The following is a 19,321-nucleotide window of genomic DNA, read 5'->3' as shown; positions in this document are numbered from 1 at the left end:
AAACTGAAATTGTATTGTAAAATTTACATTTGTTTTTTACTGTACATAAAAACTGCAGTTTTACTGTAAAATTTACATTCTTTTTTTACTGTAAATAAAAACTGCAATTTTACATTTGTTTTTTACTGTAGATAAAATCTGCAATTTTACTGGAAAATTTACATTAGTTTTTTTACTGTGCATAAAACAGACATTTTACTGGAAAATGTACATTAGATTTTTTTACTGTGCATAAAAACTTAAAATTTACTGTAAAATGTACATTAGTTTTTTTACTGTACATAAAAACTGCAATTTTACTGGAAAATTTACATTTGTTTTTTTTACTGTACATAAAAACTGCAATATTACTGTAAAATGTACATTTGTTTTTTACTGTACAATTTACATTTGTTTTTTTACTGTACATAAAAACTACAATTTTACTGGAAAATTTACATTAGTTTTTTACTGTGCATAAAACTGAAATTTTACTGTAAAAAGTACATTAGTTTTTTTACTGTACATAAAAACTGCAATGTTACTGTAAAATTTACATTTTTTTACTGTACATAAAAACTGCAATATTACTGTAAAATGTACATTTGTTTTTTACTGTACAATTTACATTAGTTTTTTTTACTGTACATAAAACTACAATTATACTGGAAAATTTACATTAGTTTTTTACTGTACATAAAAACTGCAATATTACTGTAAAACGTTCATTTTTTTTACTGTACAATTTACATTTGTTTTTTTACTGTACATAAAAACTGCAATTTTACTGGAAAATTTGCATTAGTTTTTTTTACTATGCATAAAAACTGAAATGTCATTGTAAAATTTACATTTGTTTTTTACTGTACATAAAAACTGCAATATTACGGTAAAACGTACATTTGTTTTTTACTGTACAATTTACATTAGTTTTTTTACCGTATATAAAAACTGCAATTTTACTGTAAAATTAACAATAGTTTTTTTATTGTACATAAAAACTGCAATTTTACTGTAAAACGTACATTTGTTTTTTGCTGTGCATAAAAACTGAAATGTCATTGTAAAATTTACATTAGTTTTTTACTGTACATAAAAACTGCAATGTTACTGTAAAACGTACATTTGTTTTTTTACTGTACAATTTACATTTGTTTTTTTTACTGTACATAAAAACTGCAATTATACTGGAAAATTTACATTAGTTTTTTTTTACTGTGCATAAAAACTGAAATTGTATTGTAAAATTTACTGTACATAAAAACTGCAGTTTTACTGTAAAATTTACACTAGTTTTTACTGTAAATAAAAACTGCAATTTTACTATAAAATGTACTTTTGTTTTTTACTGTACAATTTACATTTGTTTTTTTACTGTACATAAAAACTGCAATGTTACTGTAACATTTACATTTGTTTTTACTGTACATAAAAACTGCAATATTACTGTAAAATGTACATTTGTTTTTTACTGTACAATTTACATTTGTTTTTTTACTTTACATAAAAACTACAATTTTACTGGAAATTTTACATTAGTTTTTTTACTGTGCATAAAACTCTAATTTTACTGTAAAATTTACATTAGTTTTTTACTGTACATAAAAACTGCAATTTTACTGTAAAATTTACATTTGTTTTTTACTGTACATAAAAACTGCAATATTACTGTAAAACGTACATTTGTTTTTTACTGTACAATTTACATTTTTTTACTGTACATAAAAACTGCAATTTTACTGGAAAATTTACATTAGTTTTTTTACTGTGCATAAAAACTGAAATATTGTAAAATTTACATTTGTTTTTTACTGTACATAAAAACTGCAGTTTTACTGTAAAATTTACATTAGTTTTTTTACTGTACATAAAAACTGCAATTTTACTATAAAATGTACATTTGTTTTTACTGTACAATTTACATTAGTTTTTTTACTGTACATAAAAACTGCAACTTTACTGTAAAATTTACATTTGTTTTTTTATTGTACAAATTTTGACACCTGAGCTGTTTGTTTTTTTACCGCAAATCAACAACTGCAGATTTTTCGGTGTACTACTGTAAATGCCAAAATGACACCATAGTTTATTACAGTAAAAAAAGTACTGTTTTTTTCATCCATCCATCCATCCATTTTCTACCGCGTGTCCCTTTTGGGGTTGCGGGGGGTGCTGGAGCTTTTTCATTTGGAGAAAAATGCTGTAAAAACCACAGTAAATTTCACAATTTCACCATGAAATCTATTGCTACTTTTACATTGCACAATTTGATGGATAACTTGCTTTGAAATCATTATTATTAGTATTTATTTATATTTAAAAAATGGTTTGAATGTTTGATAATATATCTTTGCATAATTGGACAATGTTTAAGTTATCGTATATTTAAGGCGTTCTGTACAAAAAGTGCACTTTAATTTAGTGTTGTTTTGATATGTCATCTTAGTGACATCATGCACAAAAGTGCACTAATAGCTTGTTTTAAAATGTCTCTGACAATCTTGCACTTTCTGTTTTGGAAATGACATGAATGTTTGTGCCACTGCTTAATAACTCTTTAATAAATACACTTAGTTGTGATTTCCTTCTCTGCATGAAAGTTTAAAAGTAGCATACAGGTAAAAGCCAGTAAATTAGAATATTTTGAAAAACTTGATTTATTTCAGTAATTGCATTCAAAAGGTGTAACTTGTACATTATATTTATTCATTGCACACAGACTGATGCATTCAAATGTTTATTTCATTTAATTTTGATGATTTGAAGTGGCAACAAATGAAAATCCAAAATTCCGTGTGTCACAAAATTAGAATATTACTTAAGGCTAATACAAAAAAGGGATTTTTAGAAATGTTGGCCAACTGAAAAGTATGAAAATGAAAAATATGAGCATGTACAATACTCAATACTTGGTTGGAGCTCCTTTTGCCTCAATTACTGCGTTAATGCGGCGTGGCATGGAGTCGATGAGTTTCTGGCACTGCTCAGGTGTTATGAGAGCCCAGGTTGCTCTGATACTGGCCTTCAACTCTTCTGCGTTTTTGGGTCTGGCATTCTGCATCTTCCTTTTCACAATACCCCACAGATTTTCTATGGGGCTAAGGTCAGGGGAGTTGGCGGGCCAATTTAGAACAGAAATACCATGGTCCGTAAACCAGGCACGGGTAGATTTTGCGCTGTGTGCAGGCGCCAAGTCCTGTTGGAACTTGAAATCTCCATCTCCATAGAGCAGGTCAGCAGCAGGAAGCATGAAGTGCTCTAAAACTTGCTGGTAGACGGCTGCGTTGACCCTGGATCTCAGGAAACAGAGTGGACCAACACCAGCAGATGACATGGCACCCCAAACCATCACTGATGGTGGAAACTTTACACTAGACTTCAGGCAACGTGGATCCTGTGCCTCTCCTGTCTTCCTCCAGACTCTGGGACCTCGATTTCCAAAGGAAATGCAAAATTTGCTTTCGTCAGAAAACTTGACTTTGGACCACTCAGCAGCAGTCCAGCTCTTTTTTTTCCTTAGCCCAGGTGAGACGCTTTGCGCGCTGTTTCTTGGTCAACAGTGGCTTGACACGAGGTATGCGGCAGTTGAAACCCATGTCTTTCAAGCGTCTCTTGGTGGTGGATCTTGAAGCACTGACTCCAGCAGCTGTCCACTCCTTCTGAATCTCCCCCACATTTTTGATTGTTTTTTTTTTCACAATCTTGACCAGGGCGCGGTGATCCCTATCGCTTGTACACTTTTTCTGACCACAGTTTTTCCTTCCCTTTGCCTCTCCATTAATGTGTTTGGACACAGAGCTCTGAGAACAGCCAGCCTCTTCAGCAATAACCTTTTGTGTCTTTCCCTCCTTGTGCAATGTGTCGATGGTTGCCTTTTGGACAGCTGTCAAATCTGAAGTCTTCCCCATGTTTGTGTAGGCTTCAGAACTGGACTGAGAGACCATTTAAAGCCCTTTGCAGGTGTTTTGAGTTAATCAGCTGATTAGTTTGTGGCACCAGGTGTCTTCAAAATTTAACCCTTACACAATATTCTAATTTTGTGACACACGGAATTTTGGATTTTCATTTGTTGCCACTTCAAATCATCAAAATTAAATGAAATAAACATTTGAATGCATCAGTCTGTGTGCAATGAATAAATATAATGTACAAGTTACACCTTTTGAATGCAATTACTGAAATAAATCAAGTTTTTCAAAATATTCTAATTTACTGGCTTTTACCTGTATATTAATGCAGTATGAAGAAGAATGTTTTAATCATCATACTGCTGTGATTATATGCATCAAGTGTTCATTCAAGGCTAAGGCAAAATATTGAGATATATATGGTGTATCGTGACATGGCCTAAAAATAGAGATATTACTAAAAGGCCATATCGCCCAGCACTACTTTCTGTACTTGAAAACAGCAAAAGAAATACCAATAGTTTTTTAACCATTGCTGTTTTCCACATCTCTTGCAGGTTTACTTCAACGTTACAATCGGCCTGCGCTCCTGTCCTGACCACGGTGCAGACGAGGACATTAAAGTGATGGTTCGCCCTGTGGGCTACAATGAATCCACCACGGTCAGGATCCACTCTAAATGTCAGTGCAGCTGTGGGCCGACAGGAAGCTGCCGGGACAGCAATCGGTCGCCGTGCGCCGGGACTTTAGATGGCGCCGGTCTGGAGCGGTGGCCGCATCAGGGCCTTTTTATGAATGAATCAAAGTGGCGTTGTCGAGCTGATGGCTCCAATGTGGACTGCGGTGGCCGAGGAGTGTGTGAATGTGGGAGGTGTGTGTGTGAGCACAGTCGACTTGGCACGGTCTTTGGGAAATACTGCCAGATGGACGACTTCTCCTGTCCTTATAAAGGAGGACTGCTGTGTGGGGGTAAGTTTAAAAAAAGGTACAGTATTTTCCGGACTATAAAGCGCACCGATATATAAGCCGCACCCACTAAATTTTAAAAGGAAATATTATTTTTCCAACTATTAACCAGATACACTATATTGCCAAAAGTATTTGGCCACCTGAAGTTGAAGTGCCATCCCATTCCTAACCCATAGGGTTCAATATGACCTTTTGCAGCTATTACAGCTTCAACTCTTCTGGGAAGGCTGTCCACAAGGTTGCGGAGTGTCTTTATAGGAATTTTCCCACCATTCTTCCAAAAGCGCATTGGTGAGGTCACACACTGATGGCCTGGTTCTCAGTCTTCCTTCTAATTCATCCCAAAGGTGTTCTGTGGGGTTCAAGTCAGGACTCTGTGCAGGCCAGTCAAGTTCATCCACACCAGACTGTGTCATCCATGTCTTTATGGACCTTGCTTTGTGCACAGTCATGTTGGAAGAGGAAGGGGCCCCGGTCGAAACTGTTCCCACAAGGTTGGGAGCGTGGAATTGTCCAAAATGTTTTGGTATCCTGGAGCATTCACACTGGAACTAAGGGGCCAAGCCCAACTCCCATACTTGCCAACCCTCCCGATTTTTCCGGGAGACTCCCGAATTTCAGTGCCCCTCCCGAAAATCTCCCGGGGCAACCATTCTCCCGAATTTCTCCCGATTTTCACCCGTGCCGTGATGGCATTGCCTTTAGCGTCCTCTACAACGCTTTGTCATCATACAAACAGCGTGCCGACGTTGTATGCGGCTTCTGCATGCACACGAAAATGACTGCAAGACATACTTGATCAACAGCCATACAGGTCACACCGAGGGTGGCCGTATAAACAACTTTAACACTGCTACAAATATGCGCCACACTGTGAACCCACACCAAACAAGAATGACAAACACATTTCGGCAAAAACATGGGCACCGTAACACAACATAAACATAACAGAACTAGGGCTGCAGCTAACGATTATTTTTCTATCGATTAATCTATAGATTATTTTTTTCGATTAATCGGTTAATCTATAGATTATTTTTTTCGATTAATCTATAGATTATTTTTCCTTTTACCGATTTTTTTTATTTATTTAAAATGAAGAGGAAAAAATAAATGTAGGCCAGTTTTTTCAAAAGGCATGGCTTTTATTTACAAAAAAAAAAAGTATGGCCACTCAGTCAACATTGACAACAACATGACAAAATATTCTGTCACAATGTAAACATTTAAAACTTTTAACATTTAACAAAATTAAAAGTAGCTTATTTGCTTTTTAATGTGCAAATATAAAAGTAAACATCCAGTGCAAATCTTAATATATTCTGGAATAGTATAAGCATTTCAAAAGTATAAGTATTGCTTATTTTGCTTTAAAATGTGCAAAAATAAAGATAAACATCCAATACAAAAAAAGTGCAAAACGGAAATATTCTGTAACAAGTGTAAACATTTCAACAAAAGTAAAAGTATTGCTTATTTGCTAAAATGTGCAAAAATAAAGCTAAACATCCAATACAAAAAAGTGTACAGTGTAAACATTTCAACAAAAGTAAAAGTATTGCTTATTTTGCTTAATAACACAACAATGATAGTATGATTAAAGTGAAAGTTAATTGTTGGTTTGTACATAGTATATGTAACTGTTAATGTTGTAAAAGGTATTTGCACAACTAATTAACGTTAGCGTTTGTGACACGTCTTGTGCCGTGGGGTTCTTTCAGGACCGACAGACTGAACGCCAGACGGCTTTGCCAGGTTTACAATCTTTTCATTTTACACAAAGTCTTTTCTCTTCCAACTGCGCGGATCGCGCACCTGGGCACGATTGCGGCGTCGCTCCTGGCGCGCCCCGCCTCGCCGCTCGCTCGCCGCCGCCGCCGCCTCTCCACAGCGTTAAAGAGGAGCGCGTCTTTGTAAACACTGAACAGGCACGCCAAACGCGCCTCTCAGAGCGAAACGGTGCTTTAGTTTATGAATTTACAACGCAGATACAAATGACACATTCATGTTTTTGTGTAATAATGACAACGTATACGCACGCGGACGATTGACTTGTTGATGGTGATGGCAAGAACGCTGTCGGGGGTTTTCTTTTCAAATGTTCGTTCATAGCCGTTGTGCTGCTATGATAGGCCATTTCCGCTCGACACAGTGTGCATACAACAACATTATTAGGCCGTTTATTGAAATACTCCCACACTTTTGACGACTTTTGGCGTGCTTTTTTCCCCTCGCTCGCATCGTCTGCTTTGCGCTCCGCCATGACAGTAAAGTAGTGTGACGTAAATATGCGACGCGCCGACGCACAAAAACGGCGTCGACATATTTACGTAACCGATGACGTCGACTACGTCGACGCGTCATTTCAGCCTTAGTGAGGTCACACACTGATGGCCTGGCTCTCAGTCTCCGTTCTAATTCATCCCAAAGGTGTTCTATCGGGTTCAAGTCAGGACTCTGTGCAGGCCAGTCAAGTTCATCCACACCAGACTGTGTCATCCATGTCTTTATGGACCTTGCTTTGTGCACAGTCATGTTGGAAGAGGAAGGGGCCCCGCTCCAAACTGTTCCCACAAGGTTGGGAGCATGGAATTGTCCAAAATGTTTTGGTATCCTGGAGCATTCACACTGGAACAAAAGGGGCCAAGCCCAACTCCCATACTTGCCAACCCGCCCGATTTTTCCGGGAGACTCCCGAATTTCAGTGCCCCTCCCGAAAATCTCCCGGGGCAACCATTCTCCCGAATTTCTCCCGATTTTCAAGCCTCTACAACCTGTCGACGCGTCCGCTTTTTCATCATACAAACAGCGTTTGTATGTGGCTTCTGCATGCACACGAAAATGACTGCAAGACATACTTGATCAACAGCCATACAGGTCACACTGAGGGTGGCCGTACAAACAACTTTAACACTGTTACAAATATGCGCCACACTGTGAACCCACACCCAACAAGAATGACAAACACATTTCGGCAAAACATGGGCACCGTAACACAACATAAACAGAACAGAACAAATACCCAGAATCCCTTGTATCTCTAACTCTTACGGTAGAGATGCGCGGTTTGCGGGCACAACCGCGGAGTCCGCGGATTATCCGCGGATCGGGCGGATGAAATTTAAAAAAATTAGATTTTATCCGCGGGTCGGGTCGGGTGGTTAAAAAAAAATTAGATTTTAAATAGATTCAGGCGGGTGGCAGTTAAACCAATTGGGAAATATATATACATAGTTAAATGTTGTTACCCACATACGAAAAACGAGCAGGCACCTGCAGCATATGCCACAACAGAAGAAAAAAAAAAAAAAGAGATGGACACTTTTACGGAGCGGAGAAGTGACGCCTCGCCGGGGTCCGGGACCGAGGCCCCTTCCCCCGAGAGGGCCCCACCGGGAGCCGTAGCTGAGGCGATCCGCGAGAAGGGCCCGACGCACGTCCAGGGTCACCACCGCGCCCACCGCACCGACACCCCGCCTCGTCCGCCTTCGCCGCGGCCGGCGTCACGCGCAGGTAAGCAGCTTACCTGCGCGCCACCCCCGTGGCCGGGGGCTCGTAACAGGGGTCACTCCGCGCGCTCCGCCCGCGCAGCTTACCTGCCCGCCACCCCTGTTGCCGGGGGCGCGTAACAGGGGTCACTCCGCGCGCAGTGCGCTCACGAAAGGGGTGGGGCTCACCCTGGTTGATATAGACAGCAGCTAGGACGGTGGCCATGGAAGTTGGAACCCGCTAAGGAGTGTGTAACAACCCACCTGCCGAATCAACTAGCCCTGAAAATGGATGGCGCTGGAGCGTCGGGCCCATATACCCGGCCGTCGCCTGCAGCGAGACGCGCTTGGAGGTGCGCTCAGCGCGGCTCCCATATGATTGCGCACTGGTGTGCGTCTGGGTCGTGACAGCGTGGCACGCGAATGTCTGTGCTGCATTGGATCAGTCTCCTTTCTTTAACAGGCAAAAGCTTTATAACCTCACTAATGCCTTGCATCGTCTATATTAGATATATAACAACGGGCGGATGCGGGCGGATGCGGTTCTGATCAAATGTTAGATCGGGTGGATGGCGGATGGTTGACGACTTTCTGATGCGGTTGCGGATGAAATAATTGCCTATCCGCGCATCTCTATCTTACGGGCTACGATATACACACCCACTACCACCAAACCCCGCCCCCTCAACCCCGCCCCCCAATCTCCCGAATTCGAAGGTCTCAAAGTTGGCAAGTATGCCAACTCCTGAAAAACAACCCCACACCATAATTCCATCCACTGACCCCTCTCTGTCAGTTTACGTGGCCTCCCACATCGTGGCTGTGTTGCTGTTGTTCCCAAACTCTTCCATTGTCTTATAATAAAGCCGACAGTTGACTTTGGAATATTTAGGAGCGAGGAAATTTCACGACTGGATTTGTTGCACAGGTGGCATCCTATGGCAGTTCCACGCTGGAAATCACTGAGAGCGGCCCATTCTTTCACAAACGTTTGTAGAAACAGTCTCCATGCCTAACTGCTTGATTTTATACACCTGTGGCCCGGCCAAGTGGTTAGGACACCTGATTCTGATCTTTTGGATGGGTGGCCAAATACTTTTGGCAATATAGTGTATATACGTTTTGAAATGAGTTATTTACACCGAAAAATTGTGTTAATGTTTATTTATATACTTTGTTTCCCGAACGGTGCCTGTTACAAGGCAGTAAAACGGCTGATCAAACAAAACAGAAGTCGTCGTCGTCATGGACCCACTAGCCGCGGAAGCTCGCTCTCCAATCAGCTAAACAGACTTAATAATTTATAAAACTGAAACAACACAAAAAGAATGCCAATGTAAGTTAATAATACTAACAAAGACACTCGTAAACGTGTTAGCATATTGGCTAATGCTAACGACGCTAGCTTCATTACATTACCATAGCACATACAAATATGCATGAAAACAGTAAGTAAGAATTGTTTTAGTTATATTGCAAAACTTACAAATGTTGCTTGGAGTGATGAATGAAGAAACCACACGAGTTTAAAAGGCTAGAACAGTACTTGTACTTCTGGTTGAGAAGCTCAGTCTAAACAGAAGGGCTATGCAGCGCTGCAGCACCTGCAGTGAGAAAACTCATCCAAAAGATGGCGCTATAGCACAAACAATAACACATCTATACAGTGTCTTTCCGTGTTTGTTTTTTAAACTATTTGTATTATGAAAAATCCATAATTTAGCAGCGCCGTTTTATAAGCCGCGGGGCTCAAAGCGTAGGAAAAAAAGTAGCGGGATATAGTCCGGAATTTACAGTACTCTTATTAATAAGACGTTTATGTTTTGCATAATAGGGCTATTTTACCGTCTTTCTTCTCCTGTCAGGACGGGGGATGTGTGTGTCGGGCGAGTGTGTGTGCGAGGGCGGCTGGACCGGCGACAGCTGCGGTTGTGCCGTCGCCGTAGCAACCTGCCAGTCACCTGACGGGTCGCTGTGCAGTGGGCGGGGCAAGTGTGTGTGCGGCCGATGCGTGTGCGACGGCCAGGGATACTCCGGAGACCTCTGTGAGAGATGTCCTGCCTGTCAGAGCAGCTGTCAATCAAACTGGTAACTATCTCTATTATATTTTTGTTTACATGACGGGGAAAAAAATTAATGTTTTTTTTGTGTGTGTGTGTGTCCCGTTCAGGAAGTGTGTGGACTGTCACGTGTCTCGTGGTCTCACACGAAATGACAAACACTGCAACCGCACCTGTGCGTCGGATGTCATCCACATCAATGCTATGCTAACAGGTACATGCTTTTCGCTTTTGTTTTTAGCCAATGCTATTTCACTCCACAGCAGCAGGGGCGGTATACCACCGGGAAGTCGGGATGTCCACCCTTTTAGGAGGATGCAATGAAACGCTCATTTTCTTTAGCATTAGCCTTATAATGGAATATGTCTACTAGAGATGCGCGGATAGGCAATTTATTTCATCCGCAACCGCGTCAGAAAGTCGTCAACCATCCGCCATCCACCCGATGTAACGTTTGATCAGAACTGCACCCGCCCGCCATCCGCCCGAAGTTTTATTTACGGAGGCAATAATTGAGCATAGATTTCCAATCGCACTGGCTGATCACATGGGACAGTAAATGTTTGTAATGCAACCTTTAAAAATCATTACGCGGTGATCGCGGTCCCAAAAATAAACTTTTCTTGCATGATAATGTCCAGAAAAATTTGCTTTATATTACTATAGAGTCCTTTTAACGAATGAGTTTGATGGTTTATCACAAACCTTAAATGAAAGAAGTCCTTTGTTCTCCTGCACCATGCGCGCGTGCGCTTTGGCCTTGCTTCGTGTTTGGTGCGCAATCCTGTCGGCTGTATTTCACAGCACGACATACTGTTAAAAGTGTTTATACTATTTATGCTTTCAAGTCCAAGTTGAAGAAATATTGTTAAATGTTGACAGCATAACTACCAAAATACAGAAGTATGTCCTTAATATTTTTGCAGTGCTATTTCTGTTGAAAAGTTCAAATGATTACATTAGAGATGTGATGTGCCACTTTTCAAGTGTCTGATGGCTTAAATTCATTTTCATTAATTTTTCATATTTTGAATTCTTTTGAAAGGCTTCCAAAAAAACTACATTTGAATTGTAATTCCATGCTATTGACAGGACTATTAATTTTAATGAAGTTAGCTTACCATGTTTACAGTATGATAATTGTGATAGAAATGTGAATTTAAGGCACAGAATATTTTTTACAATTGAACAAGGCAGTAGATTATACAAGCTTGGACAGAAAGTTAATAATGACACCAATTTTTTTTTTAATGGAATTGTTTAGTACTGTTTTACCATTTGTTTACTGTAAAAAGTGTTTATACTGTTTATACTTTCAATGAACAAATTGAAGTCTTGTGAAAGGTTGACAGGATAACTGGCATTAACTGTCAAAATAATTTCAAACTATTGAAGTTAGCTTACAGAATAAACATGCCAATCAACCCATATGATTTTTGCTGTAATATTTTTGTTTTGAAAAGTCACTGTGACTGATAGAAAAGTGATGGTTTTAGCAACATTTTAACCTGTCTGAATGCTAATAATCATTTTGCGTCGGGGGGCGAAGCCCTGAACCCTCCACCAGGACTTTGTCCTGGACCTACCGGGGCCTGCGGCCCTTGGACCCTGGCTACTAGGTTTTTCTGATTTCAAAAGTTGGCAGGTATGGTGAGGTTATAAAGCTTTTGCCTGTTAAAGAAAGGAGACTGATCCAATGCAGCACAGACTTTCGCGTGCCACGCTGTCACGACCCAAACGCACACCAGTGCGCAATCATATGGGAGCCGCGCTGAGCGCACCTCCAAGCGCGTCTCGCTGCCGGCGACGGCCAGGTATGGGCCCACGCTCCAGCGCCATCCATTTTCAGGGCTAGTTGATTCGGCAGGTGGGTTGTTACACACTCCTTAGCGGGTTCCGACTTCCATGGCCACCGTCCTGCTCTCTATATAAATCAGGGTGAGCCCCACCCCTTTCGTGAGCGCACTGCGCGCGGAGTGACCCCTGTTACGCGCCCCCGGCAACAGGGGTGGCGGGCAGGTAAGCTGCGCGGGCGGAGCGCGCGGAGTGACCCATGTTACGAGCCCCCGGCCACGGGGGTGGCGGGCAGGTAAGCTGCTTACCTGCTGCGCGTGACGCCGGCCGCGGCGAAGGCGGACGAGGAGGGGTGTCGGTGCGGTGGGCGCGGTAGTGACCTTGGACGTGCGTCGGGCCCTTCTCGCGGATTGCCTGCGTGTTCGGGGGTGGGCGGGGCGTGGTTAAGAGGGGAGGAGTATATTGACAGCTAGAATTCACCAAGTCAAGTATTTCATACATATTATATATATATGTATATATATATATGTAGATATCTACATCCTGAAAATATGCAAACAAAACTGTGTTTAGATAATTGATACTTCAAACTTGCATAAATAAATATTAAGGAATATAACATAACTTGGCTTCTGAGAGTTTCAAAATGTAATGAATAAAATGCTAAAGTTGTTGATAAACAAGCAATTATTTTAATAATTAAATATGGTCATTTTAAATGAATTATTATGATCATTTAAAATCAATTATTTGAAATATGTTTATTTTAATGTATAATTCTATGGCTGGATGTAATAAGGAGTCACGAAAAAATACAAATAAAAATACAATTAATTTTGATGTTTTTAGCAAAATATAGTACAAATGCCAACACAAATGCCAACACGTCTTCCTCTGAGGAAGCAGTGCCTGGGGAGTCTGTGGTGGGCTCTCCTATTTCTGGGGCTGAGGTTGCTGAGGTAGTTAAAAAGCTCCTCGGTGGCAAGGCCCCAGGGGTAGATGAGATCCGCCCGGAGTTCCTTAAGGCTCTGGATGCTGTGGGGCTGTCTTGGTTGACAAGACTCTGCAGCATCGCGTGGACATCGGGGGCGGTACCTCTGGATTGGCAGACCGGGGTGGTGGTTCCTCTCTTTAAGAAGGGGAACCGGAGGGTGTGTTCCAACTATCGTGGGATCACACTCCTCAGCCTTCCTGGTAAGGTCTATTCAGGTGTACTGGAGAGGAGGCTACGCCGGATAGTCGAACCTCGGATTCAGGAGGAACAGTGTGGTTTTCATCCTGGTCGTGGAACTGTGGACCAGCTCTATACTCTCGGCAGGGTCCTTGAGGGTGCATGGGAGTTTGCTCAACCAGTCTACATGTGCTTTGTGGACTTGGAGAAGGCATTCGACCGTGTCCCTCGGGAAGTCCTGTGGGGAGTGCTCAGAGAGTATGGGGTATCGGACTGTCTGATTGTGGCAGTCCGCTCCCTGTATGATCAGTGTCAGAGCTTGGTCCGCATTGCCGGCAGTAAGTCGGACACGTTTCCAGTGAGGGTTGGACTCCGCCAAGGCTGCCCTTTGTCACCGATTCTGTTCATAACTTTTATGGACAGAATTTCTAGGCGCAGTCAAGGCGTTGAGGGGATCTGGTTTGGTGGCTGCAGGATTAGGTCTCTGCTTTTTGCAGATGATGTGGTCCTGATGGCTTCATCTGGCCAGGATCTTCAGCTCTCACTGGATCGGATCGCAGCCGAGTGTGAAGCGACTGGGATGAGAATCAGCACCTCCAAGTCCGAGTCCATGGTTCTCGCCCGGAAAAGGGTGGAGTGCCATCTCCGGGTTGGGGAGGAGATCTTGCCCCAAGTGGAGGAGTTCAAGTACCTCGGAGTCTTGTTCACGAGTGAGGGAAGAGTGGATGGTGAGATGGACAGGCGGATCGGTGCGGCGTCTTCAGTAATGCGGACGCTGTATCGATCCGTTGTGGTGAAGAAGGAGCTGAGCCGGAAGGCAAAGCTCTCAATTTACCGGTCGATCTACGTTCCCATCCTCACCTATGGTCATGAGCTTTGGGTTATGACCGAAAGGACAAGATCACGGGTACAAGCGGCCGAAATGAGTTTGGGGCTCTCCCTTAGAGATAGGGTGAGAAGCTCTGCCATCCGGGGGGAGCTCAAAGTAAAGCCGCTGCTCCTCCACATGGAGAGGAGCCAGATGAGGTGGTTCGGGCATCTGGTCAGGATGCCACCCGAACGCCTCCCTAGGGAGGTGTTTAGGGCACGTCCGACCGGTAGGAGGCCGCGGGGAAGACCCAGGACACGTTGGGAAGACTATGTCTCCCGGCTGGCCTGGGAACGCCTCGGGGTCCCACAGGAAGAGCTGGACGAAGTGGCCGGGGAGAGGGAAGTCTGGGCTTCCCTGCTTAGGCTGCTGCCCCCGCGACCCGACCTCGGATATGCGGAAGAAGATGGATGGATGGATGGACTTCGAAAAATAAAATAAGCCACTGGGAACTGATTTTTAATGGGTTTTACCCCTTCTGAAATTGTGATAATGTTCCCCTTTAAGAAACTCCGCCCTGACAGCTCCGCAAAAGAGGACATATGACGTATGGTCAGTCTATCCTAGCCCGTTAGCTGCTAGCATGTCGTGTGTTGTGCCTCGGTGTGCATTGTTTACACAACGTGCGTTACGCTACTTAATATGTTCGTGTGGAAACTCGTTCGGTACACCTACGAACCGAACCGACACCTCCACACCGAAACGGTTCGATACGAATACACGTACCGTTACACCCCTACCCAGGCTTGTTTTAGATGCAACTCGTTTGTTTCTGCAGATATCAGGCTGATATCCGAAACCCATCTGGGATCAGGAGACCCCTACTGGATGCATTTCATACGCATACTTGCCAACCCTCCCGGATTTTCCGGGAGACTCCCGAAATTCAGCGCCTCTCCCGAAAACCTCCCGGGACAAATTTTCTCCCGAAAATCTCCCGAAATTCAAGCGGAGCTGGAGGCCACGCCCCCTCCAGCTCCATGCGGACCTGAGTCCGCTTTCCCACAATATAAAGAACGTCTACAGTAAAGCAGTACGTCTGCAGTAAACAGCAATGTTGTGACACTCTTAAACAGGACAATACTGCCATCTAGTGCATTTGATGAAAGCACTTTTGTGCGTGCCACACAGCAATGCATCATCAGAGAGGGTGTTCAGCATGGTTAGAAAGATAGTGACAGAGAATAGAACAAGGATGGACAATTCAACCATTAACTCAACAATGAGTAGATGAGTCTTATGTGTGTGTATATGTGTAAATAATGAACACTGAAATTCAAGTATTTCTTTTATTTATATATATATATATATATATATATATATATATATATATATATACATATATATATAGCTAGAATTCACTGAAAGTCAATTATTTCTTATATATATATATATGAAATACTTGACTTGGTGAATTCTAGCTATATATATATATGTATATATATATATATATATATATATATTAGAGATGCGCGGTTTGCGGGCACAACCGCGGAGTCCGCGGATTATCCGCGGATCGGGCGGATGAAAAAAAAAAAAAAAAAGATTTTATCCGCGGGTCGGGTCGGGTGGTTGAAATAAAAAAAAATTAGATTTTAAATAGATTCAGGCGGGTGGCAGTTAAACCAATTGGGAAATATATATACATAGTTAAATGTTGTTACCCACATACGAAAAACAAGCAGGCACCTGCAGCATATGCCACAACAGAAGAAGAAAAAAAGAAGCGGAGAAGGGACGCCTCGCCGGGGTCCGGGACCGAGGCCCCTTCCCCCGAGAGGGCCCCACCGGGAGCCGTAGCTGAGGCGATCCGCGAGAAGGGCCCGACGCACGTCCAGGGTCACCACCACGCCCACCGCACCGACACCCCGCCTCGTCCGCCTTCGCCGCGGCCGGCGTCACGCGCAGCAGGTAAGCAGCTTACCTGCCCGCCACCCCCGTGGCCGGGGGCTCGTAACAGGGGTCACTCCGCGCGCTCCGCCCGCGCAGCTTACCTGCCCGCCACCCCTGTTGCCGGGGGCGCGTAACAGGGGTCACTCCGCGCGCAGTGCGCTCACGAAAGGGGTGGGGCTCACCCTGGTTGCTATAGACAGCAGCTAGGACGGTGGCCATGGAAGTTGGAACCCGCTAGGGAGTGTGTAACAACCCACCTGCCGAATCAACTAGCCCTGAAAATGGATGGCGCTGGAGCGTCGGGCCCGTATACCCGGCCGTCGCCGGCAGCGAGACGCGCTTGGAGGTGCGCTCAGCGCGGCTCCCATATGATTGCGCACTGGTGTGCGTCTGGGTCGTGACAGCGTGGCACGCGAATGTCTGTGCTGCATTGGATCAGTCTCCTTTCTTTAACAGGCAAAAGCTTTATAACCTCACTAATGCCTTGCATCGTCTATATTAGATATATAACAACGGGCGGGTGCGGGCGGATGCGGTTCTGATCAAATGTTAGATCGGGTGGATTGCGGATGGTTGACGACTTTCTGATGCGGTTGCGGATGAAATAATTGCCTATCCGCGCATCTCTAATATATATATATATATATATATATATATATATATATATATATATATATATATATATATATATATATATATATAGCTAGAATTCACTGAAAGTCAATTATTTCTTATATATATATATATATATATGAAATACTTGGTGAATTCTAGCTGTAAATATACTCCTCCCCTCTTAACCACGCCCCTGCCCCAACCACGCCCCCCGCACCCACCACCCACCTCCCGAAATTGGAGGTCTCACGGTTGGCAAGTATGTTCATACGTTTTGACTGATTGCCACTAACAAAATGTGTCTTTGTTTTCTGTAAAACAGGAAGCAGGGGGCTTCACTGTATGTACATCAGTGGTGACAGCTGTCGCTATTGGTTCCAAAGCCGCTCAGAGTCTGGACGGGAGCAGCTTCACATCAGCACCAGAGCAGGTAGGAGTCTGCATCACAACTGCTGCCCATCGCGGGTCAACTGCACCCTGGTGCATTTGAGTCAGCAAGACTGCCGCGTGTGTGTGTGTGTGTGTGTGTGTGTGTGTGTGTGTGTGTGTGTTGCAGCTGTATTTTACATTCCCCTTTTGTTCCAAGCTCCATTTTCTTCACTTACACTAACACACACAGTTTGAAATACAAGGTTACACTTTCACACACGCTGCACATCCAAGTGTTACAGTTCATCCCCCTCCCCGTCTGAGTTTTTGGAACAAAACCGCTCATTGTGCGTTTTTCTCCCCCCCCCCGCCACATCTCCTCTTATCCCCTCAACCCGACGGGACACTCTCTTCCTGCTGACGCCTACTCCCGGGTGCTCTCCATGGCAACCCTGTTACTAAATGTCTTTGGGCTCTTTGTATCGCGCCGTGAGGCTGTCATCTACACATGGTCCCAGCAGATACGCAGCTAACTACAAACCCAAAAACCATTTACTTGTGTAAATGGTCAATAAAAACAGAATACAATGATTTCCAAATCCATTTCAACCTATATTCAATTGAATAGACTGCAAAGACAAGACACTTGATGTTCACACTGGAAAATATTGCAAATATTAGCTCATTTAGAATTTGATGCCTGCAACATGTTTCAGAAAAGCTGGCACAAGTGGCAAAAAAAGACTGAGAAAGTTGAGGAATGGTCATCAAACACTTATTCGGAACATCCCACAGGTGAGCGGGATAATTGGGAACAGGTGGGTGCCATGATTGGGTATAAAAGCAGCTTCCATGAAATGCTCAGTCATTCACAAACAAGGATGGGGGCGAGGGTCACCACTTTGTCAACAAATGCGTGAGAAAATTGTTTAAGAACAACAGTGTTTCCCACAGGACAGGCATCTATTTGTGGTGGTGTGGTCGGCGGGGGGGGGGGGGGGGGGGGGGGGGGGATGACCAAGAAGAACGCGGAGTTGGAATATAATTACAACATTTTATGTACATATTTATATACAGATTTGAACAATTAGTGATTCACTGAAATATATTTATTAATTGTGGTTCTTACAAAAAATATATCTTATAAAATATAAAAGCTAAAATGTCTCTTAAAGCTCTGCCCCTTTAATTAGTGAATACTAAATAATTTAACTTTAGCCTACTACTACAACCATATTATTTACCAGCAACATGAAGTGAAACAGAGGCAGAGGTGTCCTGCCACAGTCAGTCAACCTCCTCCTCCTCCTCCTGCTGCTGAACAGGTCGCACCTGTGGTCCGGACTGTAGGCCTACCTCCTCTCCAAGTCCAGCCCTTTTCGGCCGTTGAAAATATTTTTCTATACTCATCTGTGTGAAGGAGTGAACATCCAACATTAGAATTTATTACTAACGAGCAGAAGCGCTCTATGTACAGTGCCGTCTAACCAGCAGCTCAACACATGCAGGGTTCAACGTTAAGGTTTTTTTCTACTTGCCCGACTTCTCAAATCTACTTGCCCCAATATTTTTACTTGTCCTGCCTAGGTTTTTTTCTGGCTGTGTAGTGCTCATGGCTTATATCTTACTAGAATCCTTCCCGTTGACTATTTACAACACTACACAGTATTTATTATTATTATTATTATCTATAATTACATTTAAATGGCATTGCATACATGTACAATTAAATGCTATTTCACATTATTTGACCAGTAGCAGTTACACCCATGTGAACAGGTCACCCACCTGTTTAAAGCCCAAACACAGTTGAAATCTTGAAATGAAGGGCCTTTAATGGCCAAAACATTAACCTGGACAACATTTTAACAGCTGGTTGGCTCAGATTTTATTATTTTCATTGCATTCACATGCTGCAGTGGACAGTGGACAATTTAGCTTCAGTCCATGTGTGTTTATTGACAACATGGTTATAACCTGGACACGTTAGCTCGTCGGTATGAAAACAGGTGACCGAGTCAAACAGCGGCGGTGTTAATGAAGCAGCGTCAGGCGAAACCGTCAGTGAAACGCTCGGTGAAATCGCGGATTAACATTAAATATATGACGAGCCGCGAGCGATGCAGCTATAACCTATCTACCTATAACACCTGTAAAAATGAAGCAATGCTACCACGCTAGCAAGCGTTAGCTAGCCGGCTATGAGC

General features: G+C 43.0%; 1 protein-coding gene and 1 long non-coding RNA gene across 3 annotated transcripts in view; one reads left to right on the top strand and one right to left on the bottom strand.

Annotated features, from left to right (window-relative positions):
- The window catches only part of itgb8 (integrin, beta 8), a 174,166-nt gene that overhangs the window by 135,955 nt on the left and 18,890 nt on the right, over positions 1-19,321 (top strand). For both annotated transcript variants that reach the window (XM_061983222.2, XM_061983221.2), the window contains exons 11-14: positions 4,445-4,856; positions 10,210-10,432; positions 10,515-10,618; positions 17,068-17,175. In XM_061983222.2, the coding sequence (XP_061839206.1) occupies positions 4,445-4,856; positions 10,210-10,432; positions 10,515-10,618; positions 17,068-17,175 (847 nt within the window). The remainder of the gene's footprint in view (positions 1-4,444; positions 4,857-10,209; positions 10,433-10,514; positions 10,619-17,067; positions 17,176-19,321) is intronic.
- The window catches only part of LOC140679671 (uncharacterized), a 66,446-nt gene that overhangs the window by 29,023 nt on the left and 18,102 nt on the right, over positions 1-19,321 (bottom strand). The gene's annotated exons all lie outside the window — the stretch shown is intronic.

Source organism: Nerophis lumbriciformis, linkage group LG21, assembly GCF_033978685.3.
Source record: "Nerophis lumbriciformis linkage group LG21, RoL_Nlum_v2.1, whole genome shotgun sequence".
In the NCBI taxonomy this organism is placed as follows: domain Eukaryota; kingdom Metazoa; phylum Chordata; class Actinopteri; order Syngnathiformes; family Syngnathidae; genus Nerophis; species Nerophis lumbriciformis.
The sequence above is the reverse complement of the archived record's forward strand: the minus strand, read 5'-3'. Positions and strand labels throughout refer to the sequence as shown.